Below are 17,433 nucleotides of genomic sequence, written 5' to 3'. Positions count from 1 at the left end.
TTAAGTGTAGTAACCTCAGATATAAGGAAACTTATACCTAGCACCAGCTTACACAGGCTGCAATGGCAAGCCTGTAGTCACAGTTTGAATGGTCTCTCATGGGTGGCACAGTACATGCTGCAGCCCATGGGAGACCCCTGGTGTACCTATGCCCTGGGTACCTTGGGACAATATGCTAGGGACTTACCCCTGGTGTACCTATGCTCTGGGTACCTTGGTACAATATGCTAGGGACTTACAGGGGTACACCAGTAGCCAATTATGGAGGTACAGAAATACTTACCATGACAAATTTAGGGAGGAAGCACAGTGACTGTGGTCCTGCTTAGCAGGATCCCAGTCAGACTAGTCAAAAAAACATACTGACACCAGCAAAAAGTGGGGGTAACCTTGACAGCAGATCCTATTTTCCTACACTCCTGCTCTTTCTTCGTGCTGTAGAGGGATGGAGAGTTTGTCGTCTAAATGCCTTTCTGTGGAGGGGCAGATTCAAAATGATGATGCTTTTATCCAGTATAATGGGTGTCTTTCATAGATTCACATGCCTGAATCATTCACCGTCGTCGAGATGGGAGCCCCCGGTACATATAAAAGTAATGTCCTATAGACATACATAGAGAAAAGTAGGCCTAAGGGCCTTGCCTTAGTAGCCTATCTATGTCCTTTTGTAAAAAGGACTAAAATCCTGAAGGTAGCCAATCAGCTACCACCTCCCTCTAGAACCTTCCTGCCAGGAGCCTCAGTCTCTCAGATGTTCTACCGCACGTTGTGCTAGGGAGTCTCCACCTGAGCTCTCCTCAGGTTTCTTGGATTTATCTCTCTTTTTCCTAAAACTTGGATTACTTCCTTCATCAAACAACAATGGCTGATCAACAGAAGAAAGGACTGTTTAGAGCCTGTTCATCTTGTGGTAAGAAGAGACTGCACGTCGATGACAAACATGAAACTTGCCTCTACTGTCTTTACCCTGATCATTCTCCTAAAGAATGTAGGATTTGTAGAACATTCTCTACTAAGACTCTTAAAGACAGAGAAGGAAGACTGCTCCTCTGGTTGAACAGACTTAAAACCAGAGAGGATGATGTCCTGTCCTCGGAGGGCAGTGAAATGGCTTCAGTTTCATCCAAACTGTCCTTGAAGAGGCCATGGGATGCTTCCCCTAGCCCTACAGACGTCCCTCATAAAAAGACTAACTCAAAGTCTTCTGAGGTAAGATCTGACACGTCTATGAAGGATGCTACCACCTTCAGAAAGCCGACGCAGTCATCGTCGACGAGTTCGTCGACGTTTTCTTCAAGAAAAACCACCTATATCTCCACGTCGACGACGACAGTATCGACGACGATGGCGTCGTCTGCCTCTTCATCGACGACGACGACCACCCAATCGTCCACGATGGGTAAGCCACTGTCATCGATTGTACTGATAAAAAAGCAGTCGACATTCATCAAGGCTCCGTCGACGTCATCGTGGACGCCGTCGACGCCGAGACAAAAAACGGCGACGCCTACATCGTCGACGAAGACACCATCGACATCGGGCGCACCGTTGACGAAGACATCGACGACGGTAAGAGCACCGTCGACGCCAAAGTCACCGTCGACGACGAAAGCATCGTCGACGACGAAAGCACCGTCGACGACCGCACCGTCGACGACGAAGGTACCGTCGACGACCGCACCGTCGACGACAACATCGCCGACGACCGCACTGTCGACGAAGGAACCGTCGACGACCGCACCGTCGATGCTTGAGAAACGATCGACGTCAACACCGTCGACGACACCGATTCCATCAAAAAAGGTTACTAAACTCCCTATTACGCCAGATTTGATATCGCCAAGTAGGGTTCAAAAATTACCCCCATCTTGTCTATTACAAGATGATGAATCAGAGGACGACCAATTCGATCAGGCTACTAGTCCATCGGATCTCATTGTCAAATGCCAGAGCACAGACGACGATGGAGATGAGGTCATTTTTACAGAAGAAACTGTTCATGCTCAAGTACAAACTCACGTCACTCCAATGGTCGTCCTTCCAGCAGCGATAGTCGCTGATCTACAATTCTTGATCGAACACTACAAAAAACGATTCCCTGAATCGCCTGCGGCTCCTTCCACGGAGAAATCTCCAGCATCATCCAGACCGTATCCTTCTCCTAAGTCAAAACCACCACCTTTGGACATTCCTCAAGAGAGGGAAACAGTTCATCACATTCAATCTTCCAATGATGAAGACGATGAACCAGAAGAAGGAGAGGTTCGAGACGACCTGTCCCATAACAGAGACGATGAGGATTATGTTGCTCATTCTCCAGCCACACCGGAACCCAATACTTCAGACTCTCCGCCAGTGGATATCGGCAGATTCCACAATTTGATAGAGAGAGCAGCCACTAGGTTCCACATGACCATAGAATCACAGGAAACAGATTGTTTCTTATATGACTTTAAAGATCCTATAAAAAAGACGGCTAGATCAATTCCCATAATAGATCACATCTGGGAACAAGGTCAGCAACTCATGCAAACACCTGCATCAGTTTCAATAGTTGTACCTAGACTGGATAAAAAGTATAAGGCACCAACAACAGCACCTACATGCCTTAATGCACATCCCAAGCCGGATTCGGTAGTCACCCAAGCCGCTCAAAAAAATTCCGGAAATCCATCCTCGCCACTGTCAGCACCACCAGACAAGGAGGGCAGGAAATTGGATGGCATCGGCAAACGTTTTTCTACAACGTCAGCTATGACTGTCAAAGTGGCCAACGCCATTGCGCTACTAGGCAGATACAATAGACAATTATGGGAAGACATTGTTCCGTATCTAGCGGATGTACCCGAAGATTTGAAGGATGAGGTTCAATCACTCCTCAAAGAAGGACAAATGTCAGCGTCGGAAATCATTGATTCCGCTGTAGATGTCGCCATGACTGGCTTCAGACAGTTGGCAGGCGCAGCAGTTTTGCGCAGACAAGGATGGCTCAAAGCTACATCCTTCCGACAAGAGGTCCAAACCAAAGTTTTGGACATGCCTTATGACGGACAACACCTATTTGGGAAAAAAATAGATGAGGCCTTGCAGACAATCAAAAAAGACACTGACACTGCAAGAGCTCTCGGCACTTTACAATTTAAGAAGCAGTCCTTTCGAGGGCACAGAGGAAGGGGACAACCCTCATACAGAGGATCATATCAAGGAAAATCCTCGTATTCCTACAATCAAAATCGCTCACAATATCAGCAGCGATAGCAGCAACAAGGTCGTCAGACCTCCTACGGGAGATCGAACTTCAGGGGAAAATCCCAGAGGAAACCAGCCGGCGGACGACAATGACCATTTCCAGCAGCCAGTCCCCCCACCGTCTTGCCCATTCAAAATTGGAGGGAAATTGACACACTTCCTCCACAATTGGAGATCGATAACAACAGATCGGTGGGTACTCCAACTAATCCAGCACGGTTACTCATTGGAATTCAACTCAATCCCACCGTTAACTCCTCCTCGCAAAATTCAACACAGGCACCTTCGTTTACTTCTGCAAGAAATCTCTTCAATGTTGAAGAAAGGAGCAATAGAGCGTGTCCCATCAGCTCAAAAAGGGAAGGGATTTTATTCCTGCTTCTTTTTAATTCAACAGAAAAAGAAGAAATGGAGGCCCATTCTAGATCTCGGGGCACTCAATACCTTCTTGAAGAGCCAATCGTTTCGAATGGTGACTATCCAGGAAATCCTAGGATCCCTAGAGGAAGGAGACTTTATGACGTCTTTAGACCTGCAAGACGCATATTACCATATCCCGATACACAAACGCCACAAAAAATTCCTACGATTCGAAGTAGCAGGTCAACACTACCAATTCTGTGTCCTCCCATTCGGCCTCAAATCAGCACCACGCATTTTCACAAAGTGCCTGGCTCCTGTGGCAGCTTTCCTGAGACAGCAAAATCACCAGGTCTTCCCCTACCTAGACGACTGGCTGGTGAAGGCACCATCTATGACAGACGCGCAAATGTCTTCCAACGCCTGTCTCGCTATTTTCCAGCGCCTAGGTCTGACTCTCAACTACGAGAAATCGACCATACAGCCCACCAAAGTTATAACTTTCCTGGGGGCAACTCTAAATACAATTTCTTCCAAAGCCTTCCCATCTCAAGAAAGAAAACACAAACTGATGGCTCTGGCTACCGCAGTGTCTTCAAAACACACCATCAAAGTCCGTACTTTCAAATCCCTTCTAGGGATGATGTCTTCTTGCATACTACTCATCCCTCACTGTCGGCTCAGAATGCGCCCCCTTCAGGAGGCCTTGACCAAGCAGTGGACCCAATGTACAGGTTCTTTCGAGGATCACACCGTCATCTCTCGACAAATAACCAAAGCTTTACTTTGGTGGACAAAAGACAAGAACAAGGTCTGACGTTCTTGATACCAGCAACTCCACATGTCATAACGACAGACGCTTCTCTAGAAGGATGGGGTGCAGTCCTTCAGGAATTGCAAATCAGTGGTAAGTGGACGGAACAAGAGAGGACTCTACATATCAACCTCCTAGAACTGAGAGCAGTTCTACACTCTCTACAAGCATTCCTCCCTCGCATCAAAAACTCAGCAGTGCTTGTGAGAACGGACAACACAACCACAATGCACTACTTGAACAAGCAGGGAGGGACACGTTCGCTGACACTGTCTCGCGAATCGCAAAAAATTTGGAACTGGCTACTACACAACAACATCAAATTAACAGCAGAGTATGTCCCAGGAAAAGCGGACGCTCTAAGCAGACAGAGGTCACTGTCCCACGAATGGGAACTGGACCAAAGAGTTCTAAACGACATCTTCTCGGAATAGGGGAGACCACAAATAGACCTCTTTGCCACCAGGGAGAACGCCAAATGCCAAAGCTTCGCAAGCTGGCATCCCCAACCGAGGTCACTAGGAAATGCATTTTCCATCGCATGGCGCAACGTCTTTGCGTACATTTCCGCCATTTCCCCTAATAACCAGAGTCATTCGGAAAATGAAAATGGAACACTGCACCTTGATTCTCATTGCCCCATACTGGCCGAGACAGCATTGGTTCACGGACCTCCGTCGCCTTTCAGTCCAACCATCAATCCATCTGCATCAACATCCCTCTCTACTCTCGATGTCCAAAGGCCAAGTACTCCACCCGAATCTGAAATCTCTCAGATTATCGGCATGGCTCCTGAGTACCGAGAGTTCTGCCACCTAAACATCCCGCAGGAGTGCAAGGAAGTCCTAGCTAAGGCAAGAGCAGTTAGCACAAACAAAACGTATTCCTTGAAATGGAAACGCTTTTGTGTTTGGTGTAAGGACAACAATCTCCATCCTTTCAAGATCACTCCAGATCAGTTACTGCCATATTTACTACATCTGGCACAATCGGGTATTGCACATGCCTCTATTAGAGTTAATCTGGCAGCAATCTCCCGCTTTACAAGAACTTCAAAAGGACCTTCCCTATGGTCCAACAGATTAATAAAGCAATTCCTTAAAGGGCTCTATAGATCATTTCCAAGGCCGAGACGAGTTCCACCAACATGGCACCTTAATGTGGTACTCAACCAATTAATGAAACACCCATTTGAGCCCATCCATAGGGCTGATATCAAATACATTTCATGGAAAACAGCACTTCTTTTGGCTTTAACATCAGCGAGAAGGGTCAGTGAGTTACAAGCTCTTTCAATACAAGATCCATTCATGCAGTTCAGAGAGGACAGAGTGATTTTAAGAACTAATCCTCGCTTCATTCCTAAAGTCCCCTCGGACTTCCATTTAAATGAACCACTTGTAGTTCGCTCATTCTTCCCAAACCCCAGTACTGTAGCTGAAAGATCCCTTCACTCTTTGGACCTAAAAAGATGTCTAAATTTTTACCTAGACAAAACAAAACATTTCAGATAAACGAATCAGCTTTTCATCGCCTTCAGCAGACCTAGAAAAGGCATGCCACTCTCCAAACAAAGCATTTCACGATGGATATCAGTGGCAATTGCTTTTTGCCATGACAAAGCCGGACGTCCTTTACATTCCAAAGTCCGAGCGCATTCCACAAGGGCTGTGGCCACATCGGCGGCACTATTCGCTGGAGTACCGATTCTGGACATCTGCAGGGCAGCGACCTGGAAATCGCCGCATACATTTACCAGGCACTACTGCCTGGATACGGAACTGATGCAGGATGCAGCTGTGGGCCAGGCTGTACTTCGCCATCTATTCCAGTAAGATGAGCCTTCCTCCTTCCCACCGTCCTGCAATGGTATGCACATTTATTTACTTTATTATTTGTATTGCTGATGGTTACTAGTCGCATGATATGTATTATCTCAGACTATTCGTTATGTTCCATCGCAAATGTGCATAATGTATTGCTTGCTACTCTGATTCAGGCATGTGAATCTATGAAAGACACCCATAATACTGGATAAGAAATGCGTTACTTACCTGTAACTGCAGTTATCCAGTATTGGTGTCTTTCATAGATTCACATGCAACCCTCCCGCCTCCCCAGGAAGGTCTCATCTCTCACTCTATACCTTATGTTACGTCTACCTAGCTTGGTGCGTACGAAAATCTGAGAGACTGAGGCTCCTGGCAGGAAGGTTCTAGAGGGAGGTGGTAGCTGATTGGCTACCTTCAGGATTTTAGTCCTTTTTACAAAAGGACATAGATAGGCTACTAAGGCAAGGCCCTTAGGCCTACTTTTCTCTATGTATGTCTATAGGACATTACTTTTCTATGTACCGGGGGCTCCCATCTCGACGACGGGGAATGATTCAGGCATGTGAATCTATGAAAGACACCAATACTGGATAACTGCAGTTACAGGTAAGTAACGCATTTCTTCTGTCTGGCCTGTGTCCTTAGGACTGGATGGAGGCCTTAGACCTACAGGATGCGTTTTTTTAACATAGACGTAGCCTCCTGCATCCTGCTTGCAATACGCTAGATGGCACATGCACAGTCTGTAGGGCTCAGCACCTAGGCTGCCTGTTGGATCCAATCTAGTTTTTGGTAGGGTCTTCAAGAGATCTGCAGTATTGGCTGCTCAGCTGCTTTGTAACCTGTGGCAGACCCCTTTCCCTGCCTCACCCAGAGCTGATGGTAGTGAAGGATGCGTCACTGTTGTTTTCTGGTTATCTAGGACAGATGGAGATCTGAGGACTCTGGTCTTTGGCAGACACCCTGCGCCATATGAATCTATGGAATTTCAGGCCATTTGCCTGGCACCGAAGACCTTCCTACTATCCCTCGCAGCCTGGTGCACATTCCTACAGGCAACACCACTGCCATGTAATACTGCAACACAAAGAGTGGAATGGGGTCCTGGGTAATGTGCCAAGAGGCTCTGCACCTCTGGAGGTGGCCAGGGCGTCCAGGGCATCACCTTGCAGGATCTTTAAGTCTCAAGGTGGACACACTCAACCGGTAGTTGTTGCAGATTGCAAATTACTAATACACTCTGAGGTGGCAAAAGGTATCTTCCACCAGTGAAAAGAACCCTGGTAGGATCTTTTCATCTCCATTGATAACGTGTAGTGTCAAAAGTTCCCAAGAAAGCACCCTCTTGGACTGGAGCATGGATCACCTGTACGCCTTTCTCCCTCTCCTACCACAAGTTTTGAATAAGAGCTGGAACGACCGGCCCAAGTCATCGTAGTGGCTCTGGATTGGGCATGGAGAGTGGATTACCTGCAACTTCTGGGCATGAGTATATTGTAGGAAGCTGGCTCAGTATATACTATACCAAAGTAAGGTATAATGTGCAGAGGTAGAGCAGAGGCTAAATTAGATAATCTCTAGCAGCTCTATTTGTGGGATTGTGGACAAGCAGTTAGGCTTATCTAATAGAGACTATTAGCTGCAGATTCCTTAACGTAGAATTATCCCAGGAGTGAGACTGGATCCAGAAAATGTTCTTTGCCACAGTATCTTTGCGTTCCGGGGGTAGGTACCATGGTACTCCGCCCCGACGTCGTCTGCGGGCGTGACATCAGCGAGGTCACATAAGTCTCGCCCCGGCGAGCTGACGTCAGTGTGTTCTCTTTTCCACGTGCAACGCGGATCCAGATCGTGTCCTGGCCTGTTTTCAGGCCTTCTTTTCACGCTTTGCGTTGAGGAACAGTGTGCGAATGCCTTCGGGCTTCAAGACGTGTACTTCTTGTGCATGTCAGATGTCTGCGATGGATCCTCACCCTATCTGTATGTGGTGTTTGCGCGAGCACCATGACTCTGTGGACTGCGATGCTTGGCAGCACCTCAAACCGAAGTCCCGGCAGGAGCGGCGGATGAAATTGCTGTCGGCCCGCTTGTCCAGGTCGGTGACGTCTCAGCATCCGTCCCCTACCTCGGAAGCCAGGAGCAGCCGATTCCGACTGCGGCATCCCCCTTCGCCACGGCCCCAAGGGCGTCGCTCGCCAGCTGGTAGGTCCTGCAGCTTGTCTCTGAGGCCTTGTCCTCGTTCGGCGAAGGGCGCGGTTTCTCCTCGGGTTGTGCGCCCTCACCTGTCGCCACCCTAACCACGTTTCCTGGCGTCGGGGCAACTATGGCTCAAATGAAAGTCTACACTGCAGCTCTGCAGGCTTCTTTGGCCCCTCCTCCACCTCCTGGGACATCCGCGGATCCCTTCCCTCCTGCGGGGTCTTTCGCGGAGTCGCTGGTGGCTTCGGCCCTGCCACCAATGGGTTCGGCTTCAGGTTGTAGGAGGGTGGTGTCGTCGAGGTGCAGCCTGCGGGCCTCCGCTCTTTGACCCACGGCATCCCTGCCTCGCTGCAAATCTCTACGGGGCTCCCTGTGGCATTGCAGGAGATTGCCGGGACTCAGGGTGTGTCCCCGAGTCCCCCTCGGTCCTCAGAGCAGGCGGCTGCCTCGCCAGAGGCCGAGCCGGCGCCCTTTCGGTCCTGGCCATGCCGCAGGTGGAGGCCAGGGCCTGTGGTGCTTTCCCAAGTCCCTCTTGGTCCTCTACGCAGGCGGCTGCCTCTTGTGAGGTCGAGCCGGCGCCTTTTTGGTTCCGGTCCTTAGCCGAACCGGCTCCGCCCCGCCCCGCCCGCCCCATTTTCCTAGGTCGACTTTGCGCCGCCTATGTCCACTCCGGCACCAATCGACGTCGCGCCTGCGGCAGACTTCACGGCGCCATGCCATCGTCGGGTCCTCGACTCGTCTCCAGAGGTTCCTTCCTCTCCGGAGGTTTGTCAGCTCGTGGTCTGTTCTTCTCCGGAGACGGGACACCACGTCATTGCTTTTTCACCAGCGTCTTCTAGGGAAGGCTCCTCGCCGTCCCCAAGGCCTCAACCCTCGGACCCTGTCTTCCGCAGCTCGCGGTTGGTTGCTCCACCGGCTTCTCCACCTTCCCCGGGGGCCCCTCAGGTCCCCCACTCGTCCGTGGATCCCCCACTATTCAGGGGCTGGCCGTTTATTCCTCCAGCTTGAGTTGGGGACAGCCATCGCCCACGGAGGAATTGCTTTCTCCCCCGCAGTCCCCTACGGATGCCAGTGTTGCCTTTGTTCGGGCTATTTCCACGGCTGCTTGCATTTTGCGAATGGGTGACCCCGTCACCCCATTCCCTACAGATCATCTGCTTCTTCCATCCGAAGCTTCGCTCCACAACTCTCTTCTGGGAGTTTGGGGGCGTCCTGCCACGGGTGATCTAGTGCCTCAGTCGCTCTTACACCGCCACTGTTCTGGTCCGCACGACCCCAGTCTGCCTTCCCTTCCACCCTTCTACTCAGGGCCCTCTTCTGCAGACTGCTTTTCCATCCTTGCCTCTGGTGTTGTTTCCTCCGTCATGGGAGGCTTGGTGGTTGGATTCAGCTTTGTTTCCATCTCTGGTTTCCGTATTAGCGCCAAGATGCTCCTTGGAGTGATAGTTGCTCTATATAAATACACCTTTACATTATATTACAAGTCCCCCATTTGTAAATAGGTCCTTGAAAGGCATCACACACGTTTCCTTCTGTTCCTTGCGTGATGCCTCAGTGGGACTTGAATCTTGTTCTCACTTTTCTGATGTGTGCTCCCTTTGAGCCACTTCACATTTATCCTCTTCGTCTCCTCACTGTAAAGACTGCTTTCCTGGTTGCCATCACCACTGTCAGAATGGTGAGAGAGCTCCAGGCTCTCTCTTCTAAGCCTCCTTTTCTCTCTGGCCATTGGGACAAGGTTGTTCTAAGGACTCTTCCTTCTTTTCTACCAAAGGTTGTCACTGCCTTTCACATCGGCCAGACCATCACTTTGCCCACCTTCTTTCCGCCTCCACATCCCTCAAAAGAGGAAGAGAGGCTCCACCTTCAGACCCAAAATGTGCCCTCTTTCTATCTGGACCACCCACAACAGTTCCGGGTGGATGACCAGCTCTTTGTTGGCTACGTGGGCGCCAAGAAAGGTCGGGCTGTGCACAAGCGGACCATCTCTTGGTGGGTCGTTCTGTGCATAAAAGCTTGTTACTCCTTGGCTAAAAAGGAGCCTATGGGGGGGTTGCGCGCCCACTCTACCAGGGCAACGGCAGCCACTTCTGCCTTGGGACGCGGCGTTCCCTTGCATGACATCTGTCAGGCAGCTACGTGGGCCTCACTGCACACATTTACCAAGCACTACTGCCTCGACAGCCAAGTCCAGAGAGATGGCTTCTTTGGCTGTTCTGTTCTCCAGGACTTTCTGGTGTGATCTTGGTTCGCAGACCCACCACCGGAGTTGGTATTGCTGAGGTATCTATTCTAAGGTAAGGAATATATCACTACGTGTTTCTTTCAGATGCACAAGTTACTTACCTTCGGTAACTATATATCTGTAAGAAACATTAGTAGTGATAGATTCCTTACCGCCCCACCCATCCTCCCTGTTCTGCGAACCAATTTCCAGGGTTCAGGTTATTCCTTTCAGGGCCCTAGTTTTTATGGCACCAGTGGTCAGTTTCTTGCATGGCTCTGCGTTCCTGGCACCGAAAGTTCTGTACAGAACTAACGTCCGCGCGCGTGGGCGCGTATAAGTAGCTCTGACGATGTCATCCCGGCGCCAACGACGCACGCAGAGCCGCACGACGACGCCTATGGGTGCGCAGGGGTACTGCTGATAAAAAAAACTTTCCGGATCCAGTCTGACATTTGAGGGTAATTCTAAGGTAAGAAATCTATCGCTACTAATGTTTCTTGCATATATATCATTCCCGAAGGTAAGTAACTTGTGTGTCAGTCAGTAAGAGAGTTAGTCAGTCAGAGAGTCAGTGAGAGTCAGTCAGTGAGAGATTGAGAGAGTCAGTCAGTGAGAGAGATTGAGAGAGTCAATCAGTCAGTGAGAGAGAGAGTGAGAGAGTCAGTCAGAGAGAGAGAAAGAGAGGCAGTCAGTCAGTGAGAGAGAGTGAGAGACAGTCACTCAGTGAGAGTCAGTCAGGGAGAGAGTCAGTCAGTGAGAGAGTCAGTCAGCCAGTGAGAGAGAGGGAGTCAGTCAGTCATTGTGTCAGTGAGAGAGTCAGTCAGACAGTGAGAGAGTCAGTCAGTCAGTGAGACAGAGAATGAGAGGCAGTCAGTGAGAGAGAGTGAAAGTCAGTCAGTCAGTGAGATAGAGATTGAGAGAGTGAGTCAGTCAGTCAGTGAGAGAGAGATTGAGAGAGTGAGTCAGTCAGTCAGTGAGAGAGAGAGTCAGTTAGTCAGTCAGTGAGACCAGCGTAAGAGAGTCAGTCAGTGAGAGCGAGTGAGAGTCAGTGAGAGAGAGTGAGAAAGTCAGTGAGAGGGAGTCAGAGAGTCAGTCAGTGAGAGAGAGAGTCAGACAGTCAGTCAGTCAGTGAGAGAGTCAGTCAGTGAGAGTGAGAGAGTCAGTCAGGCAGTGAGAGAGTCAGTCAGTCAGTGAGACAGAGAATGAGAGGCAGTCAGTGAGAGAGAGTGAAAGTCAGTCAGTCAGTGAGATAGAGATTGAGAGAGTGAGTCAGTCAGTCAGTGAGAGAGAGATTGAGAGAGTGAGTGAGTCAGTCAGTGAGAGAGAGAGTCAGTTAGTCAGTCAGTGAGACCAGCGTAAGAGAGTCAGTCAGTGAGAGCGAGTGAGAGTCAGTGAGAGAGAGTGAGAAAGTCAGTGAGAGGGAGTCAGAGAGTCAGTCAGTGAGAGAGAGAGTCAGACAGTCAGTCAGTCAGTGAGAGAGTCAGTCAGTGAGAGTGAGAGAGTCAGTCAGTGAGAGAGAGAGTCAGTCAGAGAGTCAGTGAGAGAGTAAGTCAGCCAGTGAGAGAGTCAGTCAATGAGTGAGAGAGATTGAAAGAGTGAGTCAGTCAGTGAGAGAGAGACAGTCAGTGAGTCAGCGAGACAGAGCGAGAGAGTCAGTCAGTGAGAGAGAGTCAGCCAGTGAGAGAGTCAGTCAGTGAGTGAGAGAGAGAGAGAGAGGGAGTCAGTCATTCAGCGTGAGAGAGATAGTCAGACAGTGAGAGGGTCAGTCAGTGAGAGAGAAAGAGTCTGAGTCAGTCAGTGAGAGAGACAGAGATTCAGTGAGAGATAGAGAGACAGTGAGAGAGTGGAAGAACTGGGCCGGACTCTCTGGGTCACAGAACTGCGCAGCGTCACAAACAAGATATATGGAGCATAACTTAATAATCTCCGTGTGACTTAGTATCATTGTAACTATCCCCAGCCAAACCAGTAACATTGCTCAAGAACAGGAGAAGAAACAAATACCACTACGCCTGGGAAGCAGTGTTGTGCTGTCATCTACACGTGCTACAAAGACCAAACAAAGAACAGTGGGAGGGGTGCAAACATGGAGCGCAGGCTCCTAATTAGTAACATGATCCACGACGAGGGAGGAATCCAGCTGCCAGCCTGCGCACCGCTGCTTGCTCCCGAGAGCAAAACGCTGTGGGAGTGAACATTTGAGGAAGAGGTGGGACATGCACCCGCCTTTGGCCATTTGTGTGCTTTCATTGTTGAAAGACACACACAAAGGCCATTCTGATGTGTGGGAGGAGTCCGACCCACACGGAAGCTAAGCCTTCACAAAAAGGCTCCTATAGAGCAGCGCATGCGCGATGCGCTAGGCTCCACTTAAAAACAGCCTGGGCACTCTGTGGTCCAAGTTTAAAATCAAACAGACGGATTCAGGCAACAAAGAGCCATGAAATAGTGTCGTAGCTGGGCCCAGCAGCTGAAAAGTTCACACCTTTAAAAACTCTAGCACCTCAGATAATCACGGTAGGCAGCCAATGCATCATAACAGCAACGAGGTGCGAGGAAATAGTACTTCATCTCTGACTTCTGGCACTTGAATATTCTACGGGCTGTGCCCAAGGCCGCGAACCATAGCAGGGGGGGTTCTTTCATCCAGGGGTGCCCGCTAATGATTTATTCTTAGAATCCCTGCATTTAACAATAAGCGCTTTGAATTTATAGATTTTTAACTGATTTTGGGGAAATGCTGCGTAACACAAAAAATGCCTGCCCATTGGAAAGAAAGGAACAATTAACAAAATGTGAACCTGCACGAATAGCAGGACTTAAGCTGCTAAGAGACTCGAGCATCTGAGGGAGGGAGGTGGGGGAGGGGCAACGATTTTTAAGCTCATTATACTGTAAAGATTTTAAATATTTGATTGGTTAATAAATTTACTTACTAGTCATTTTTATGAACAACTGTGCTTCAGCTGTGTCAGTTGCTATACCGCAGGAGCTGCTTCTCAGAGGTGCCACTCCCACCTAAATTGCTCATAGCAACTAGACAAGGTCGCTATCTGGTATCACTGTTTCACAGTATGTTCTTTGTAGCAAAATGCTGATGTTCCTCGCACCACTAGAATGATCTGCTTTTGGGGCAATCGGTATTGCATCTAGGAGAGCACCGTCTTAGTTCACGGGTTACATTACCTAATAGTCTGATCTTGAAGCTCTTTTGTTAAATTGAAATGGTGAAGCATGGCTTCATAAGAACCTCTTTCGACAGAGGTTGATCATTGACAAAGATAATTAATACCCCAAAGGGACCCTCGGTTAATCTGATTATCATGCTTCTATCCCTGCACTGCTGCTTTTTTTTAGAACACATTCTTAACGGTTATGTCACACTTTTTCTTGTTGCAATAACATTATTTTTATAAAGAATGTCAATGATTTAGTCTTATCGATTTTTACTATATTACAGAGGCCAGATTTTTTTTAAAAAATTGTTGCTTTACAGCCCGAATCCGAAATTAGACTAACCGGGTGAATTTAGCAAATAGCACTTAGAATTTCTTCACAGACATGTTGGTAAATGCAGCAATAGCCATCCAGCTGATATCCTGGGTGTAACGTTTGTAAATTAGTTCAATATAGTATGTATCAGACTTCAGGACCAGTAATAGTGTGATAATAAGGGCAAAAGAGCAGAATCGTGCTCGTTAGCCCTTTTTATCACACTATTAGTTATGATGTTCCAGCTTACAGGCTAGATGAGCCTAGCTTTGTTCATTGCTGACAGCAAGTCTTTAGGCAAAAATGTTTTTAGCTGTCACATCAAACTGTAAGTTCATTTGTGTTCTAGATTAAACTAAAATGACTAGACAAACACCTGATAAAGTGACAGAATCTTATGTGACTTCATTGGTCAATTAAGCATCTATGAAGTCCTACCTCATGTGTTACATTGGCTCAATAACCGCTAGTGTAGAATATACTATTGGTGCCTCTTTAGTAATACGAGTTTTGTGTTTTACAGCTCCAACAGAACATCACTGTCATGAGTCTTCTCCACAGGAGCAGCCCCTTTTCCAGAAGGTGGACCTACCACAGGCTGTACAAGGAGGAGCGCCTAATATTTCCCCTAACTCATGGCTGGATGATGGTTTACCATCTCGCTCATTATCTGAACCTCGAGTGAAAAAAAAGAACAATTGTTCACTGCTGATTGGTCTGTCTACTGGGCTGTTTGATTCTAACAATCCCAAGGCAAGTAAACATTACTTCATTGTTTTCCTGTTAGCATTTATTAAAGAGGAATAGGTACATTTAACAGTAATTTTTCCAGAGAATTGTGCTATGTACACTTGACTATGTATGTAGACACAGACAGGTGATGCCAGCCACAGACTGTCCCCAGTATGGTGCTAAAATGACCAGTCCTCAGGGTTTAACATCAGTTCTATTTCTTGTCACATTTCCCCATTAACACTCCCACTGATCTCTGGATATCTCTCGTCAGATTTCTATCCCATCTTAGTATGCATGTGCACTCTTATTGGTCTTCGAGAATTACCAGTTTGAAGAGTTCTGAAATTAGTCCTTTCGTCCCCTTAAAGATCATAATGTACTTCTCTAAGTGCATCAGCTGCCGAACCAGTACTTCTGATAGAGACTACTAACCGCAGATTCCTCCTCTTGTAGATTTTGCCAGGCGCCGTACTGGATTCAGAGAATTTTGATAGCAATTCCCTCACATGTTGGCTGGTGTCGTTGTGAGGCTTTGCATCAGGTCCATCCCAATCTGGAAGTGACACCAGGTCACTGTATCTGCGCCATTTCCACGTCCTGACATCAGTTAATTTCTTTCTGCAACTTGAGAGGCTGATCTGAAGTGCCATTGAATCGTACCAACCTGACTGAATTTCGATTCCTCTCCAAAAACCACTGGCTTAAAAAACATGCAGGGTCTGTAAAAGCCAAATGTCAGGAATCCCTCCATCAAAACAGAATATGCCTGCCATTGGGATACATTTGTGGCCTGGTGCGCCTCGCGCTCCGTGAATCCCCTTAATGTGTCGCTATCAGATGTGCTATTATTTGTTCTTTCATTAACCTAGCACGGCCTTGCCCTGGGCACTGTTAAAGGTTACATTTTGGCTGTACCGGTTTTCCTACGGCTGCTGGACTAACACTTTTTCTTCAAGCTACCAGTTGTGACAAGGTTTTTAAAAGGTTTACAGCATCTGTTCCCTCATACTCCCTTTGTTAAGCCACAATGGGACCTCAGTCTAGTCCTGACATTCTTAATTTGGGCCTCACTTGTGCCCTTGCATAGCTCCTCTTTGCGGCTGTTGACTCTCAAAATGGTCTTTTCCGTGGTCATTACATTGGCCAGGGGGGTCAATGAGCTCCAAGCTCTGTCCGTTCATCATCCTGTAGTGTAGTTCCTATTATCCCAATAGGCTCTGCGCATTGGAATAATACCTTATTTATTTATTTTGAGAATTTGTAAAGCGCGACTGACACCTTGCAGGCTTCCTGGCGCTGGAAATTACTCTGTTAACGGTAAACCGGGAGAACAGTCAGACGGACAATTTATTAGGGGAAGAGCCAGGTCTTAATACGTCTCCTGAAGGGAAGAAGCTGTGATATCTGACGTATGTCGGCGGGTAGGCTGTTCCACAGCTTGGCCGCTGCAACGCTGAATGATCTGCCCCCTGTTCTGGTTCTGTTAAATCTGGGCACCTTTACCAGACAGGCAGAGGATGAACGTAGGTCTCTGGCAGGAGTGTACCACCGAAACAGGGCTTGCAGGGGTTTAGGTCCAAGTCCGTGCAGAGCCTTAAAGACAATGCAGAGGGACTTGAAGGCCACTCTTTGTTTTAAGGGTAGCCAATGTAGCTCAGCCAGAGCTGCTGTGGCTGAGGCCCTCCTCGTCCAGCCAAGAGCCAGCTTGGCGGCGGCAGATTGAATTCGCTGTAGTCGGTCCAACATCGTGACTGGAGACTCCAGGAGCAGGGCGTTGCAATAGTCAAGGCGACTGAGTATCGTGCACCTGACTATCGACGCCCTGGCTTGTGCCGGGAGAAGAGGCATGATTTTCCGCAGTGATCGAAGCAGGGCTGTGCAGATCCCCACAGTTTTCGTCACCTGGGTTTCCATACTTAATTTGTTGTTCAGCATGGCACCCAGGTTGCGCACCGAAGGAACTGGCAGAGGTTTGTCTCTAAACTCCGGGGGCCAGAATTCGTTCGGAAACTGACGGGGTATCTTAGTGCCTGAGCAGAACAGGACCTCCGTTTTCGCGGAGTTGAACTGGAGGGAATTACTGTGTAGCCATCCAGCCGTCTCTCTTAGGCAGTCGTGGAAGGTAGAGAAAGGAATGGCATCTTCACCTTCCCACGAGAGGATGAGCTGTGTATCATCCGCGTAATTTATTGTTTTGACCCCAAAGGATTGGATCAGTTTGATTAGCGGGATGAGGTACACATTAAAAAGGATGGGGCTGATGGAGGAGCCCTGAGGGACTCCCTGGGGTACTGTTGCAAAGGCGGATTGAAAATGGGGAAGAGAGACAGCCTGTCTTCTGTCCCGAAGATAGGAATGAAACCAGAGCAATGCATTGCCTTCCACTCCCACTTCCCCAAGTCTCTGCAGCAGCCTACCATGGTTGACCGTGTCGAATGCGGCAGACAGGTCCAGCAGTATCAATGCCACTGGCTGTCCCCTGTCTGCACGCATGCGAAGATCCTCCATGGCAGTTAAGACTGCTG

General features: G+C 48.5%; 1 protein-coding gene across 3 annotated transcripts in view; it reads left to right on the top strand.

The window, feature by feature from the left end:
* The window catches only part of NEK1 (NIMA related kinase 1), a 1,042,157-nt gene that overhangs the window by 866,526 nt on the left and 158,198 nt on the right, over window positions 1-17,433 (top strand). For all 3 annotated transcript variants that reach the window (XM_078677052.1, XM_078677050.1, XM_078677051.1), the window contains one exon: window positions 14,697-14,926. In XM_078677052.1, the coding sequence (XP_078533178.1) occupies window positions 14,697-14,926 (230 nt within the window). The remainder of the gene's footprint in view (window positions 1-14,696; window positions 14,927-17,433) is intronic.

The sequence above is a fragment of the Lissotriton helveticus genome, chromosome 2_1, assembly GCF_964261635.1.
Source record: "Lissotriton helveticus chromosome 2_1, aLisHel1.1, whole genome shotgun sequence".
Lineage (NCBI taxonomy): Eukaryota > Metazoa > Chordata > Amphibia > Caudata > Salamandridae > Lissotriton > Lissotriton helveticus.
Note: the sequence above shows the minus strand (reverse complement) of the source record. Positions and strands in the feature narration are given on the sequence as shown.